Source organism: Tuber melanosporum (assembly GCF_000151645.1).
Source record: "Tuber melanosporum whole genome shotgun sequence assembly, scaffold_243, strain Mel28".
NCBI lineage: Eukaryota > Fungi > Ascomycota > Pezizomycetes > Pezizales > Tuberaceae > Tuber > Tuber melanosporum.
In genome coordinates this window covers 21,657-34,321 of record NW_003298912.1, presented here as the reverse complement: position 1 = coordinate 34,321, position 12,665 = coordinate 21,657, and the positions used below count along the sequence as shown (strand labels likewise).

General features: G+C 40.5%; 1 protein-coding gene across 1 annotated transcript in view; it reads right to left on the bottom strand.

Annotated features, from left to right (window-relative positions):
• Nucleotides 1-1,681, bottom strand: part of GSTUM_00000963001 (uncharacterized protein) — a gene marked incomplete at its 5' end in the record, with an annotated part of 4,894 nt that extends 3,213 nt beyond the window's left edge. Inside the window, 5 exons of the mRNA XM_002838346.2 lie at nt 19-326; nt 383-531; nt 713-1,367; nt 1,433-1,544; nt 1,614-1,681. Of these exons, the coding sequence (XP_002838392.1) occupies nt 19-326; nt 383-531; nt 713-1,367; nt 1,433-1,544; nt 1,614-1,681 (1,292 nt within the window). The remainder of the gene's footprint in view (nt 1-18; nt 327-382; nt 532-712; nt 1,368-1,432; nt 1,545-1,613) is intronic.
• Nucleotides 1,682-12,665: the final 10,984 nt, after the last annotated feature.

The following is a 12,665-nucleotide window of genomic DNA, read 5'->3' as shown; positions in this document are numbered from 1 at the left end:
CTGATAATGTTATATCACGTAGGAGACGGAATTTTGTTCCGAGCACGTCTCTTTTCCTCGTCTTCTTTTAATAATGCAAATTCCTCAGCTATCCTCTTGCTATCATTGGCAAACTTCTCCGACCATTCCCTTCGCCGCACACATTCAACGAGCAGAGCTCCGTAGATCTTGGGGAACCGAACGACCAGAGAGAGTAATCGAGGGTGCTCGTCTTCTTCTTGATATGCCGAGTCCATCTTCTGGATTTGAGGATTTACGGGAGCGGAGAGTGATTGTACAAAAGCGACTATCTGAAGCTGCCTTACACTTGTTGCACTAATCTCGTTCTATTACATCCAAACATTAGACACAGACCCTTGGTGGAATGTGGATCCTTAATTACCTTCTGTTTAACCGCTATTTGTAATAATCGGCCCATATCATTAACAATATTGGCCAGGCCAGGGAGATAATCCGTGGTGGATGCGTATGCTCGCTTTGAAGCTGTAGAAACCGATTTCGGGCCCTGTAAACTTTGAACGTACTCATAGTCTATCACTCCATTAGTCTTGACCCGGGTTTATGCAGGGCAGATAAGGGCTGATATGAACGACAACCCAAGGGACACACCCGTTCTAATTTTTTTGACCAAGATATCAATCTCGCCCAACAGGTTCTTCATCTCTTCGAGGACATTGCGTGGTCTTGATGTCCTATGATAGGGTCAGCTCACACGACTGACAACGCCAACCCACCAACCAAACCCACCTCGCCTTCTGAATATCACTCTTAAGATCCGCCGTCCTAGCGCAAATCTCCTCAATAGTACCCCCAAGATCAGTGACCTCTTTCTCAAACTGCTGCGCCAAACCTTTTGCCGCAACAGCGGCGGTCTGAACCTGCTTGACCTCGAAAAAGTCCATGAGGGTAGAAACCTTCCTCTCCTTGCCGGATCCATTCTGTCCATACTTCTTCACCTCATCATGGACGGGAATGCGGACCAAGCGTTTTAGGGCCGGTTCCCACTCCTGAAACACCCGGTCCAGCTGAACCAGCACGCCCTCCGCCCACTCCTGCAATTTGACTAGTGAGTTCTGTAATCCAAGCGAGTGGACTTCCAGGTTTGAGAATGCGATCTGGACACTGAGTTGAACGACGTTTGTCGATGCGTCGGTTTTTGAGATGGTCGCTGCGAGGTTCTGCGCATGCGAGAGGACAGACTCGGACCATGCGAGGCGTTTCCTAAACAACGTTCTCCACGATGACAACTCAGTTTCGGATTCCAGGTTGGTTGGAAAGGGAGATGGAGTTTGTAGTCTGGGGATAAGTTCGGTCGGGGGTGAGGAAGAGGCGTCGAGGAGCCTGCGATCAAAGAGGTAAAGCTCTTTCTGTAGCCCGATAGGGTTAGCAACTCGATGGGATAGAATAAATCCTCAGGGGTGGCGAAACAGACCTCATTGGGAAGCGATTGATTCTTCACGTTCGTCCCTCGAGCCGTCATGATGATCTGGCAGGCCGGAGCCATAGATATCGTCTCGCCTATCCATTTTCGAAGCTCGTCGACGCTATAAGTCATACATGGTCAGTTTGGGGGGGGGGGCAAGCTCTAGAACCACATGGAGTGGACAACGTACGAGGTGAAGGAATGGCGGTCAGCTTGTAGGGTTCCTCCAGTATGGGCTGTATAGATGAGCAGCGACATTCAGAATCGACTGAGAGAGCCCACGGGGAGGTTCTGCGGAGGAGTCACCCCCCTAACGGGACGATAGAGATTACGGTAAAATTGTTTCTGTTTTTGTTCCCCTTTCTTCTTTTCTTTTATGTGTGGGTGTGAAGATGGAGATAAGGATTAGATCTTGTTGTAGCGGCGGTACCCCGACGGATGGATGGATAAATGAACGCAGGCCCGTGTCCGTGAAGGTAGAGAGGTGGGGGAGTCGATGTGCAAGTTGAAGTTTGAAAGTTTGGAAAAGTAGGAGTTGGCGCAGTGCACGTATGGATACGATACGTACACTTACTCGAACATGGGGGCGAAGGACACAAAGGCAAGGAAAGGTTTTTTCGGGAGGCTGGTCTTAGAAAAGGGCCACATACAATTCTGCTTGCCTTGCAATAGGCTACACACAACTGTGCACAACTGTACTTATACTTGTCGAGTACGATATGATGCCGGGTGATCAGGGTTCAGGCACTTAGGTGTTGATGCCTAACAAATACCTGTACTAGTGCTCGTACCGCACATGCACTAGAATACCGGTAGCTACTTGTACAGTACAGTACTCACTGGACTAGCGTGACCATAATCGCCTACGTTGCAGGTCCACCTAGAGTACATATCATCACCAATCATAAATATCACATACTCTGATATCACAGTGGAGGACTTCCCACAGGGATCTGGAAGCAATTTATTGTAGGTGTCTGGGCATCCTTTCACGCTAAAATCTGGAAACCTGTTTTCGAATCCCAAACCCGAAAAGAGTGTGAACTAGTGGGGAGAGAGGGGAGGGGGTGGTTCGGATTTAGAATGTTCAAAGTATTAGAAATTGCAAGTTAATTGGATGGTACTGTACTAATCTTCAAGCGCTATACTAAATTTACAATTCACGAGTAGTTCCACGATGACGATAAAGGAATCCGGTACAATTAAACTACTCAATGTGAGGTGAACGGTCAGGTTTCCAGACATCCTACGGCCCCCAAGAGACATTCTCTTGGTAAAAGAATTCTTCACTTGCTATGTTATATCAAAGCGATGTTGAGTGGCAGGAGAGGCGTAACTGCTTCTACCTAACCTGGAGCAATCTCAACCCATCTTCTCAGTCCGGAACAGAATGGGAGTACCAGAGTAGAGCATGAATTGATGGTACAGTACTCGGTGACCGTTACAATGATAGTGTTTGACTTTATTGGAAGGGTATGTTGCTGTGTTGGAAGGGAAATTGAAGGAAATGGGGAAGGAGAGGGTTGTTGAGAGGACTCCTTTGAGTCTGTTTCCATCACTGGATGAAGAGGGGGCCCAACTACAGTCCCTGTATTAAGTCTACAACATTTATCATGTGCTCCTCTGAAGTGAAGCCTTACAACACAGCATTCAGCTAAGACCCAGGCTGACACTTAAAGCTAATGAGATAACCAATATCAACAGGTTGCTTAAATCAAAACAAACAAGCACTACCAGCATCTGAATATAATCTCTCAACTCCTTCTCAACAAGAGAAATACTTCCTCGTGTGCCACTCAATAATCTCACTAACATCCCAACTGCCACACCTCCACAGTAGCTATGTTACCAGTAAATAAAAACTAAATGGAGATGAAAGAAGAAAGGATAGATGGCAGGCCAGAGGAGTAGATCTAATCATGGTAACAATGCTATCAGAAATGTGTTTATGTCTTTCTAGGTGGCCTCACCATCAGCAGGTATGATATTAGTGAGTCTTTCATGTAGTCTCATGTTCTATGGGAAATATTATCACTTAGTAGAAAGAATCCCACCAACTTTAACTGACCATGAAGAGAGTGGTGAAATGGACTGTAGTTTGTTGAAGAACTGACCAACCCCTCCAATAAGAGAAGAAACAGGATAGAAGTGTCATAATCACATACTGTAAAATGTATTCTCAGGCCTCTGAATAGTTATAAAAGAATGTAACCAACTAAACTGACAGACTAACTGATTGACTGACAAAGACCACCAAGTGGGCTCAGCTGAAGCAGAGTAACCACTGGAGCAAGATTCATTACAAGTAAGAAAAGCAACACAATATATAGAGAAGACCCCAGCAAATCCATCATTAAAAGAAGACAAAAAACCTAGTACCGTCAAGAGGAGAATGATGAAGGACCATTACCAATCTGAGAAACCTTAAATATAATGAGACACCATTGTGAAAGAATGTCTATGTCTGAGATGGGATGAAGATATATGAGTAAGAGAGACTCAGGTGGTTGTGTGAAAATCTTTTTCAAAGGCTGATTCTATTGTCTTATATAGACCTTCCTACAATGCACTTACAAATCCCATTGTCATATGGATTATGGCTGTGCCCCATATGACTATATAATCCTTTGTCCTCATAATCTTTCTCTAGGTTATTCACTTAGTCCCCATCACTCCCAAACAGGTCATGTATGTGAAATTCAAATAAACATTACATGGTTTAATCCTATCCAACTAACAATCCCAACATAATATAATGATTATGACTTAAAATCTAAGTTATATGCAAAACCCACATAATCCTGAAACAGATCATATGTACAAACCATAGTCATAATATCACACAACTTAAAAAGTTGTTAATTAACACCATAACATATAAAATCCTTTATAAACCATACTGGATTTGTAACAACCTGTTATACCTGCAGATTCCTAAGGGCAGTTCACTCCACCAATCACATTCTCCTGCTAAATATCACCTCCCTTTATCTCCACCATCATCCCCTCACCCCTGACTTTCTCTTCTTCTGGACTATTTTCTTCAACCTTCTTCCTCTTCTGCTCGGTATTCTGCTTGATATTCTGGACAAAATGTTTGTTTCTATCTGAGTAAAGCCCTAAGCAGAGTCAATACCAGAGGATCTACAGATGTTCAATGTAGATGATTTTGCTTACTATTAAAGATTTTGTAATGTTAGGAGTACTGGGATCTGATACCTAGGAACCACCTTAAGTTAGATAAATTCACTTGGAATTGGAATCTCTGGTCTCCAACATCCCCCTCAGGCCCGCTCACAGGGCCCACATGTTATCATACATATCTATTTCAGTTTTGTCCTGTTACTATAATATTACAGAGTTTAAGGTATAGGTATAACAATGTATACATTGCTGCAGTGCATCTGACTAGGTCCTGCTCACAGAGTACATGAGAGGAGATCCACAGCTAAGTCTGGGAAGTTGAACGGAGTATATCTGTCAACTACTTAGGGTGTTACTAGGCTTTAAACATGTATCATCTTTGACAAGTTCCCTAAGTAACCGGACCTCTCTGTACAAATATATGGTATTGGATGTTAAAAAATCTCTACAAGAAACTAATACATTTGCACCCACTCTATGATAACTAGAAGAGTCTAGATCTCAGACAAACACTACTTCAGAAGTTAATGGACCTTAGGAAATATTACAACTGGGCTCAGCAATGCATTATAGTTGCAGAAATAATTTACAATACTAAAACTGTAACTGAAACGCTGTTACCCAGAGCAACTAAAGGTAGCTGATAGAGGGATTATCTGCGAATCTGGTAGAATGGCTACTTACCAATTAATTGCAAGTCATCCAGAAGATATCTGTAGATTGGATTCGGAATTCTACAAGTTTAAAGTTGGCAACCTAGGAAGGTTGACTTTACGACTACCTCTGCAAATAGAACATGCAGATAAAACTGATTATTTAATTGATAAGAGAGCCAAATGGGGCCAACTGATTTGGACTGTAGAATTATGCTACAAGTTTAATGACTGTGAAGATTGAATAATTACTATTGGAAACAGCATAGTTCCTAAATAGCAAAATAGTAATTACCGAAAAGAGTATGGTGATTTTCAGTATCTTCAGGTATTCGTACCTTTGAAGAATACCCAATATTGTGAGTTAAAACCAGAGAGGTTCATAGTTTATATAATAGAAAGATGTAGTCCATGAGCACTTGAATACAAAAAATTAATATCGAAGTGCGTCCAAAGCTTTTAGACATCATCAAGCAATGGAAAAGAAATCTTAACAATGTAATATTGTTCTTACAATTCTAGTCTACATTATATAATTCACTCTACTCTTAGTACCCATAAACCAAATAAGTATGCTCTGAGTCTTTCTAGACAATCTCTATCTACAGAAACAAATCTTGGTTCGCCAAGGTAACTCTGAGTCTCAGCAGGTTGCCTCAGCCTAACATGTCATTATCTGTTGTATAGTCATAATATGGTCGTATGGTGTTCACAAGGTGCCAATCATGTTATCTGTAATAGGTATGATAGTTGGCAGGTCGCCTGCTCTACCAGAGAGAAGACGAGAGCTGAGAATTAAACGAGGCTTTGAGGGTGTACTAAGTAACAAAAGGTAACCGTTCAACAAAGTATATTAAAATACTGTCTGTCGAAGTCTGCTGTTTTCATCGTAGAATCAGGCGGTCATTAAATCCACAATCTGTGCATGTCTAGTATGAATGAAACTTAATCAAAAGGATCTAATCGATACGCTTTAGTAAAAACAAATTAAATATCAAAATGATACTTAAAAAAGAACATAAAACAAAACTAAGTATCAAATGATACTTACAACAAATCAAGTATCAAAGCGATACTTAAAACAAAACATAAAACAAAACCAAGTATCAAAGCAATACTTAAAACAAAATACAAAACAAAACCAAGTATCAAACGATACTTAAAACAAACCAAGTATCAAAGCGATACTTGAAACAAAAACATAAAACAAAACCAATAACTGAGTACCTGTACTGGTTACAGTGGTAGTATTTGAGGTATCTGGCTGAAGGTTTAGTTAGTTCGAGGATAGTGGTAGTTCTGTTAACAAAGTCTTTGCAGCCAGAACTTGTTATATGCTAGTAGTAGTGGTCCAAGTATAAAATAAATTAGATTAAACCACCTAAGTTATTTTCTAGCATCTATCTTAACAAAAACTACTTCTTATTCACACCCCACATATCTCCCTCTCTGGAATCCTATAATAAATATAATATACAAGTATTTTTTTAAGTAACAGGAGATCACCACAGGATTGTTACTATATTGATCAAAGAAGTAATAATAGATATTATTTGAAGGACAAGACTCATTACCTGTGGTACAAATATATTCTGAGAGAAATTGAGGACCGATTCTAATACTCTTACTTTCTATGGAAAGATAAATTCTAAGAGTATTGTTCATCAACAAAAATAACCAACTACAATAAACAGAAAAGAATTGTGATCGCACAAAACCACCCCCTTACTAACCTCAATATCACAATAGCAAAAAGAATAAAAAAAATGTAAATACATAGTAGAAATAAATATTTTTTATTGTACCATTTGTCTGCCTTAACAATTGCTTCAATCTTATTCACTACTGAACCTTCTAGAGAATTAAAAATCTTTGTATCAAGAAGTTTCCAACAAGTAGTAATGGACTCCTCAATAGCTTTTTTGCCCTCATTATCAGAGACCTTCATGAGATATAGCTCAGGATAATGCTTCTGAAGCTTATCTTTCCCAAGAGCATGAACATGTTTAATTGGATTAAGATCTAGTAAATAGACTAGAATTTTAATAAGAGTAATTCGCTGTCCTCTGAGCCATCTCCTAAAAGGTAAATGAGTCTTAGCATTGTCAATGATAAAGAAAACCTCTTCCTCAAGATGCTTCTTAATATTTTCCCATATTCCTACAAGGTCATATTGATTATAAACTTTAAGAATTAACTTTCCAGTTACTCCACTTCCAGCTGAAGAAGGATTAAGAAAAACTGGTGAAAAGAGACCATGAGTTTAACTATAAAAAATAAGCAGTTATGATTTGGCTAATCTTTCTCTCCCCAGTCCTAGTAGTAGGTTCTACACAATTATTATTCTACTTCTCTGTTGGGTAACTAAATACCTATTTTCTCCTCTTTCCATCCCATCTCTGAACAGAAACCTCATCTCCCGATATTGCCATCCTTTTCTACATCTCTCTTATCCTGTGCCTATAAGCTAATGCCCATTCCAATCTCTTCTGAGCTAGATCCTCATCCAATTGAACCCTCTCTTATATTAATCAATTTTTAAGCTGCCTTTATGTAAGTCTTCTCCTAACTCTCATAGAAGAAACATTGGGATCAACCTTTTCAACAATTTCAAAATAGGTAGTATTGCAATTTTTAAGAGCTTCCTCCACTATAGTATCATCTTGTAACTTGGTAGTCTTAGGATGTCTTTCTCTATCCTTTCTTTCCTTGCACTCTGAGTCTTTCTTTAAGATTGTATTTTTGACTGTTGTGAAATGGATGTTGAGGTAGTCAGAAGTCTGCTGATATCGCATCAGAGGCTTGTATAACCTAAAGATTCTCCTCCTAGTAAACCTAGAGACGTGATGGGTTAGAATAAGCTTCTGTGAATGACTGTAAAGAGTAGGAGGCATAGTATTAAAAGGAAAAGAAAATAAGATAACATGATTAGGTTTTGGTTGAGTGGATGCAATTTCTTTTAATAGGGTTGAAAATGAGGGGGGGGGGTGATGGACAATACTTGCCATGCACCTTGGGCAGTTAGTTATTTTTATTAATGAACAATACTAGTTTACTGAAACCAGTTCTTCTGGAGATAAATATAAATAAATGTCATAAGGTCTCAAGAATGGAGTTGAAAAAACAAAACAGTAAAACTTAATAAAGTTAAGCCTATGGTTGCACTCAATATGTTTCTTAGTCTTGAGAGGTAGTTGATTGCTAAAGTAGAGGAGAACTTACATATACCTAAGTAGATATCATATACTACCAGTTGCTCACTATTACTCTCCAGTTTTATTTCAGTTAAAACCACAATTAAAAAAAAAAACTACACCTTATTTTTTTGCCAAGACTTGCTCTCTATGGCTGAAAACCATTTCCTACTGCCTCTGTAACTGAGACAAGTACATGGTTACAGGTTGTGTTTTACATTTTGCTCTCAGTATTGTGTTGATACTTAGTTTATTGTAAGTATTGTTTGATACTTAGTGTTATTTTATGTTTTATTTCTATTATTATTTTGATACTTAGTTTGATTTAAGTACCATTTAATACTTAGTTTTATTTTATGTTTTGTTTTAAGTATTATGTTGATACTTAGTTTGTTTGAAGTATTATGTTGATACTTGGTTTTGTGTTATGTTTTGTTTTAAGTATTATTTTGATACTTAGATTATTTTACCAATGAATATTGTTTAATATCTTTAATTAGTTTCATTTATACTAGTTATGAACAGATTTGTTTATTTAAAAACTTCCTTATTGCATGATTGACAAGGTAGACTTTGACGGACAGTATTTCAATATACTTGGTTGAACTGTGACTTCTTTGAGTTTTTTCAGTACTTTTTTGAAGTCTCCTAGAGTTGGCAGCTCTGGCCTCCTCTCTGGAAGAGTGTCCTGATATTGAGGATGGTATATGGTGTCAAAGCCAATACGCAGTTATAACTTAGTTTACAGAAAGAACTTCTTTCATGACAGTCTGTATCACCACTAATACTACTGCTGGGATGATGTTTATCATACTGTTGGCAAGCTGGTGTGAAGTTGGTTAGGGATATAAAATATTATCCTACCTATCACAGTATTAAGGAGGAGATCTGAGTCAAACTCAACAGTTTGTCAGATAATAAAACAGGTTGTAACTCCATGAAAGGTGAGGTCAGGAAGATGTTCTTTACACTGTTAGAATGCTGGCATCAGGTAGGTCTAGGAAGCAGCTGTCTGCCTAAGCATTAGTATGTTTAGGATGAAAGCAGTATTAAATTCAGCAATTTGCTAGGGTAAAATATAGGCTATAACTCAACAGATAACAGTGTCGGGAAGGAATTCTATATACCATTGGAAGGCTAGTATTGTGTAGGTCCAGGATGCAAAGTGTTAGCCTATTCAAGCAGGTATTCAGGACAGAATCTGCTATCCAAGTTAGCACTTCGCCAGTATACAAAGTAGGCTGTTACTATATTGAAATGCACAGTAGGCAGAAAGTCTTTACTGCAATGGAAAGTTGAAAGTGAGTAGAATGTTGTCCTGAAATATTAACTTTGATGGTATAGGGACTGATGAGCAATGGTAGTGGACAGAGGTATTATTGATGTTTCGACCCTGATGTCATGTATTTGTCTAGGTGTTAAACATGTTACTTTCTTAGAAAATCTTAACCGAACATTCAAGTTAGCACCTACCTCAACCATCACAACTATCCCTTATTTTTACATTTTACCATCGGCCCTTTTGGCTCCACGATTCCACAAGAGACTAAAATAGAATTTAGTTCTACAGATCTCCTATATCTGTAGATATTTTTAGATTTAGTCTTAGTGTCCAGTGGATATACTAATGCCGAGTATTTGTCTTAGTTTTATGATCAAGATTCTCTCTTATTTTGTGTCAGTAAATTAGCAAGGATTAAGGTTGACTGGGCATAATTAGGAGGTAAAAATTAGTACATCCTCGCATAGAATAAATTCTGGGCTGGTTAGATGTAACCTGACAATCAGGATGTCCACGATGCTACTGGAGAGTCAAGATGCCCAAGACATATGGGATATGGGCAATTCAACATTTACGTCAGGTTATACAGCAGATGCACCTAATACAGGGTTTTCCTTTTTCTGAAATGGGGAAAACACAAGGATCTGGGCTCTGTTCTGACACAGACCCCTTACTTTCTCAGCTCCCTAAAAGAGTCTGGTGAATGACCATTGTGCTTTAGCTATTTCTGACATACTATAGAGATGTCCTCTTCATGTCAATCCTTTTTGCTATTACCTTAAAGAGACTCCTAAACACTTTTGAATTCCGCATCACATTTGACCCAAGCGCTGTGTATCCTAACATTGAATCTCTATCCGGGATGTCTGGCTGGCCATATTCTTGATACTTTCTGCCTAGTTGAGCACTATTTGGCTATCTACGCTCCAATATTTTCTCTCCCATACTCCCTGTTCTCTAAGTTTTAACTCCATTTGTAATACTTTTTAATGATATCTAGTTGTACTTTGTTCTACCACATATGAATATAACAGAGCCCTGATACCATTTGACCTCAATAAATGATTTACGACGTTGTTCTCATATTGCATCTAGTATTGTCAATTCTTTAAACATTTCTTCTAATCATGTTTACTACTTTTTGATCACTCTAATACCCTTATGGTTCTTACTAACTTTCTCTTATACCCTGATATTATGACCCTCGGTCATGAATGTGGCTTGGCGAGGAAAATCTTTTAACATGATACATGGTTATGAGTGACAGGTATGATATTATTTCACACATATAACTCATTCGAGTCATATGATTTGTTATGTATGGGATTTGTGATGCTTTCACATATGGCTGAAATATGAGTCATGGGATGTGCACCTGACGAGTATGCCTTGTGAGTGCAGTTGGCGAGTATGCCTTGCAAGTGTGCCTTGTAGGTAGGCCTTGTGCATATGATTTATATTTCGCACATAAGCTCGTTATAAGGTGATGGGTTTCATGCATATGACTCTGTTGAGTTATATGACTTGTTTATTGTGTTATGATTGGTTTATGAGTTTTTGCACATGACCTCACTATGAGGTCATGGGTTTTGAGCATGTGACCACTTTGGTCACATGACTGGTTTGTTATGATTTGGTTTCGCACATGTGACCAGTTTGGGTCAGATGACTATGGACGGGAAGAACACTATATAAGGAGGCTGATGTAGCCGTAGAGGATAGGTTCTTCACGCTTTGTTCTAAGTACTTTTCCTCGTCCTTGCCGTCGCTTAGCCCCGAGCATTTCTTTCGCCATCATGATGGGCCTTGATGCCTCGGATTCTGGGGGAGATATCTGAGTTCGCTCAGTAGTTCCTGGGGTCTTTGGTGTTAAGGTCTGTTAGGTGTTGCATGGCGGATAACTTGTTTGAGTCTCGTTTCGTTGGGTTGGTCATCTCATGATGCTAACACTTTGAGCACTCATCGTGGTCGCTTCCGAGCCCCTTATGGTAAAATGTCTACGGCTTCCTGTGTATCGTCTACTCGCAGGTTTTGTGTTCGTTTGGGGGGATTGAACATTGCGTTTTGGGGGGATCACGCGTGTCGTTCTTTGGACCAGCTCATGTCTTTTGTTGGATTTTAACGGAGTCCTTAGTTCTCGCGATACAAAACGCCCTTGGGTTAGACTGATGACCTTTCCAAGTATCAACATGTCGTACCGGCCGCATCACTTCCTCTAGGGAGGGGGCCTCGCCGGCCCCTCCCTGCCTTGTTACTTTAGGTTTCTACGGTCGGAATCCTACGATGTTGTTTATCGCCGTTCCCTTGGAGTTTGGTTCTTACGGCATTTACGGTGATTCAGTCAGGTGTCTCCTCCTCGCCTCTGTGGGGATAGGTTTGACCCTGAAATCTCTTACCCCCTGGTGTGGTTATTTTTGCTGCCTGGGGTGATGTGGGACGATTGGCTGCTGGACACTCGTGTTGTCAGTGTGTCTGGGTGGTTCGGTTGTGGTCTGTGGTTGGCAGCTTCACCCATTGCAAGTGGGGCCTACCTTCTGTTTGTCTGCTTCCGTTCATCCGCCCTCCCCCTTCTTGTCGCGTCAGTTGGGGTTTGCCTCTTGCCCGTCGTTCGGTCCATGCCTGTTGCTGGACCTGTGGGGCTGGCTTCGGCCGGCTCTGCTTACTCTTTCCTGGCTCGGTTAGATTTCGGTTTGGCTGGGTTGGATGGTGTGGTAGGTGCTGATGCCTTTGGGTGTTAGTGCCGCCTCCTTTACGGCTCCTGGCTGTGGCTGGTGGGCCCCCCTCAGCTATATGGAATTGAGGGGTGTGGCTCTGTTGGTGTGGCCAAGATCAGTGGCTGCCCGATAGGGTTAGGTATAGCTGTCCTGTGGCTGTCGGGTGGTTGATCTGCCTGAGGGGCTGCGGGGGCTGGATGGGCTCCGTGGTGCCTGGTGTGTGGGGCTTGGGGGGGGCTGATTGGGGGGGGAGAG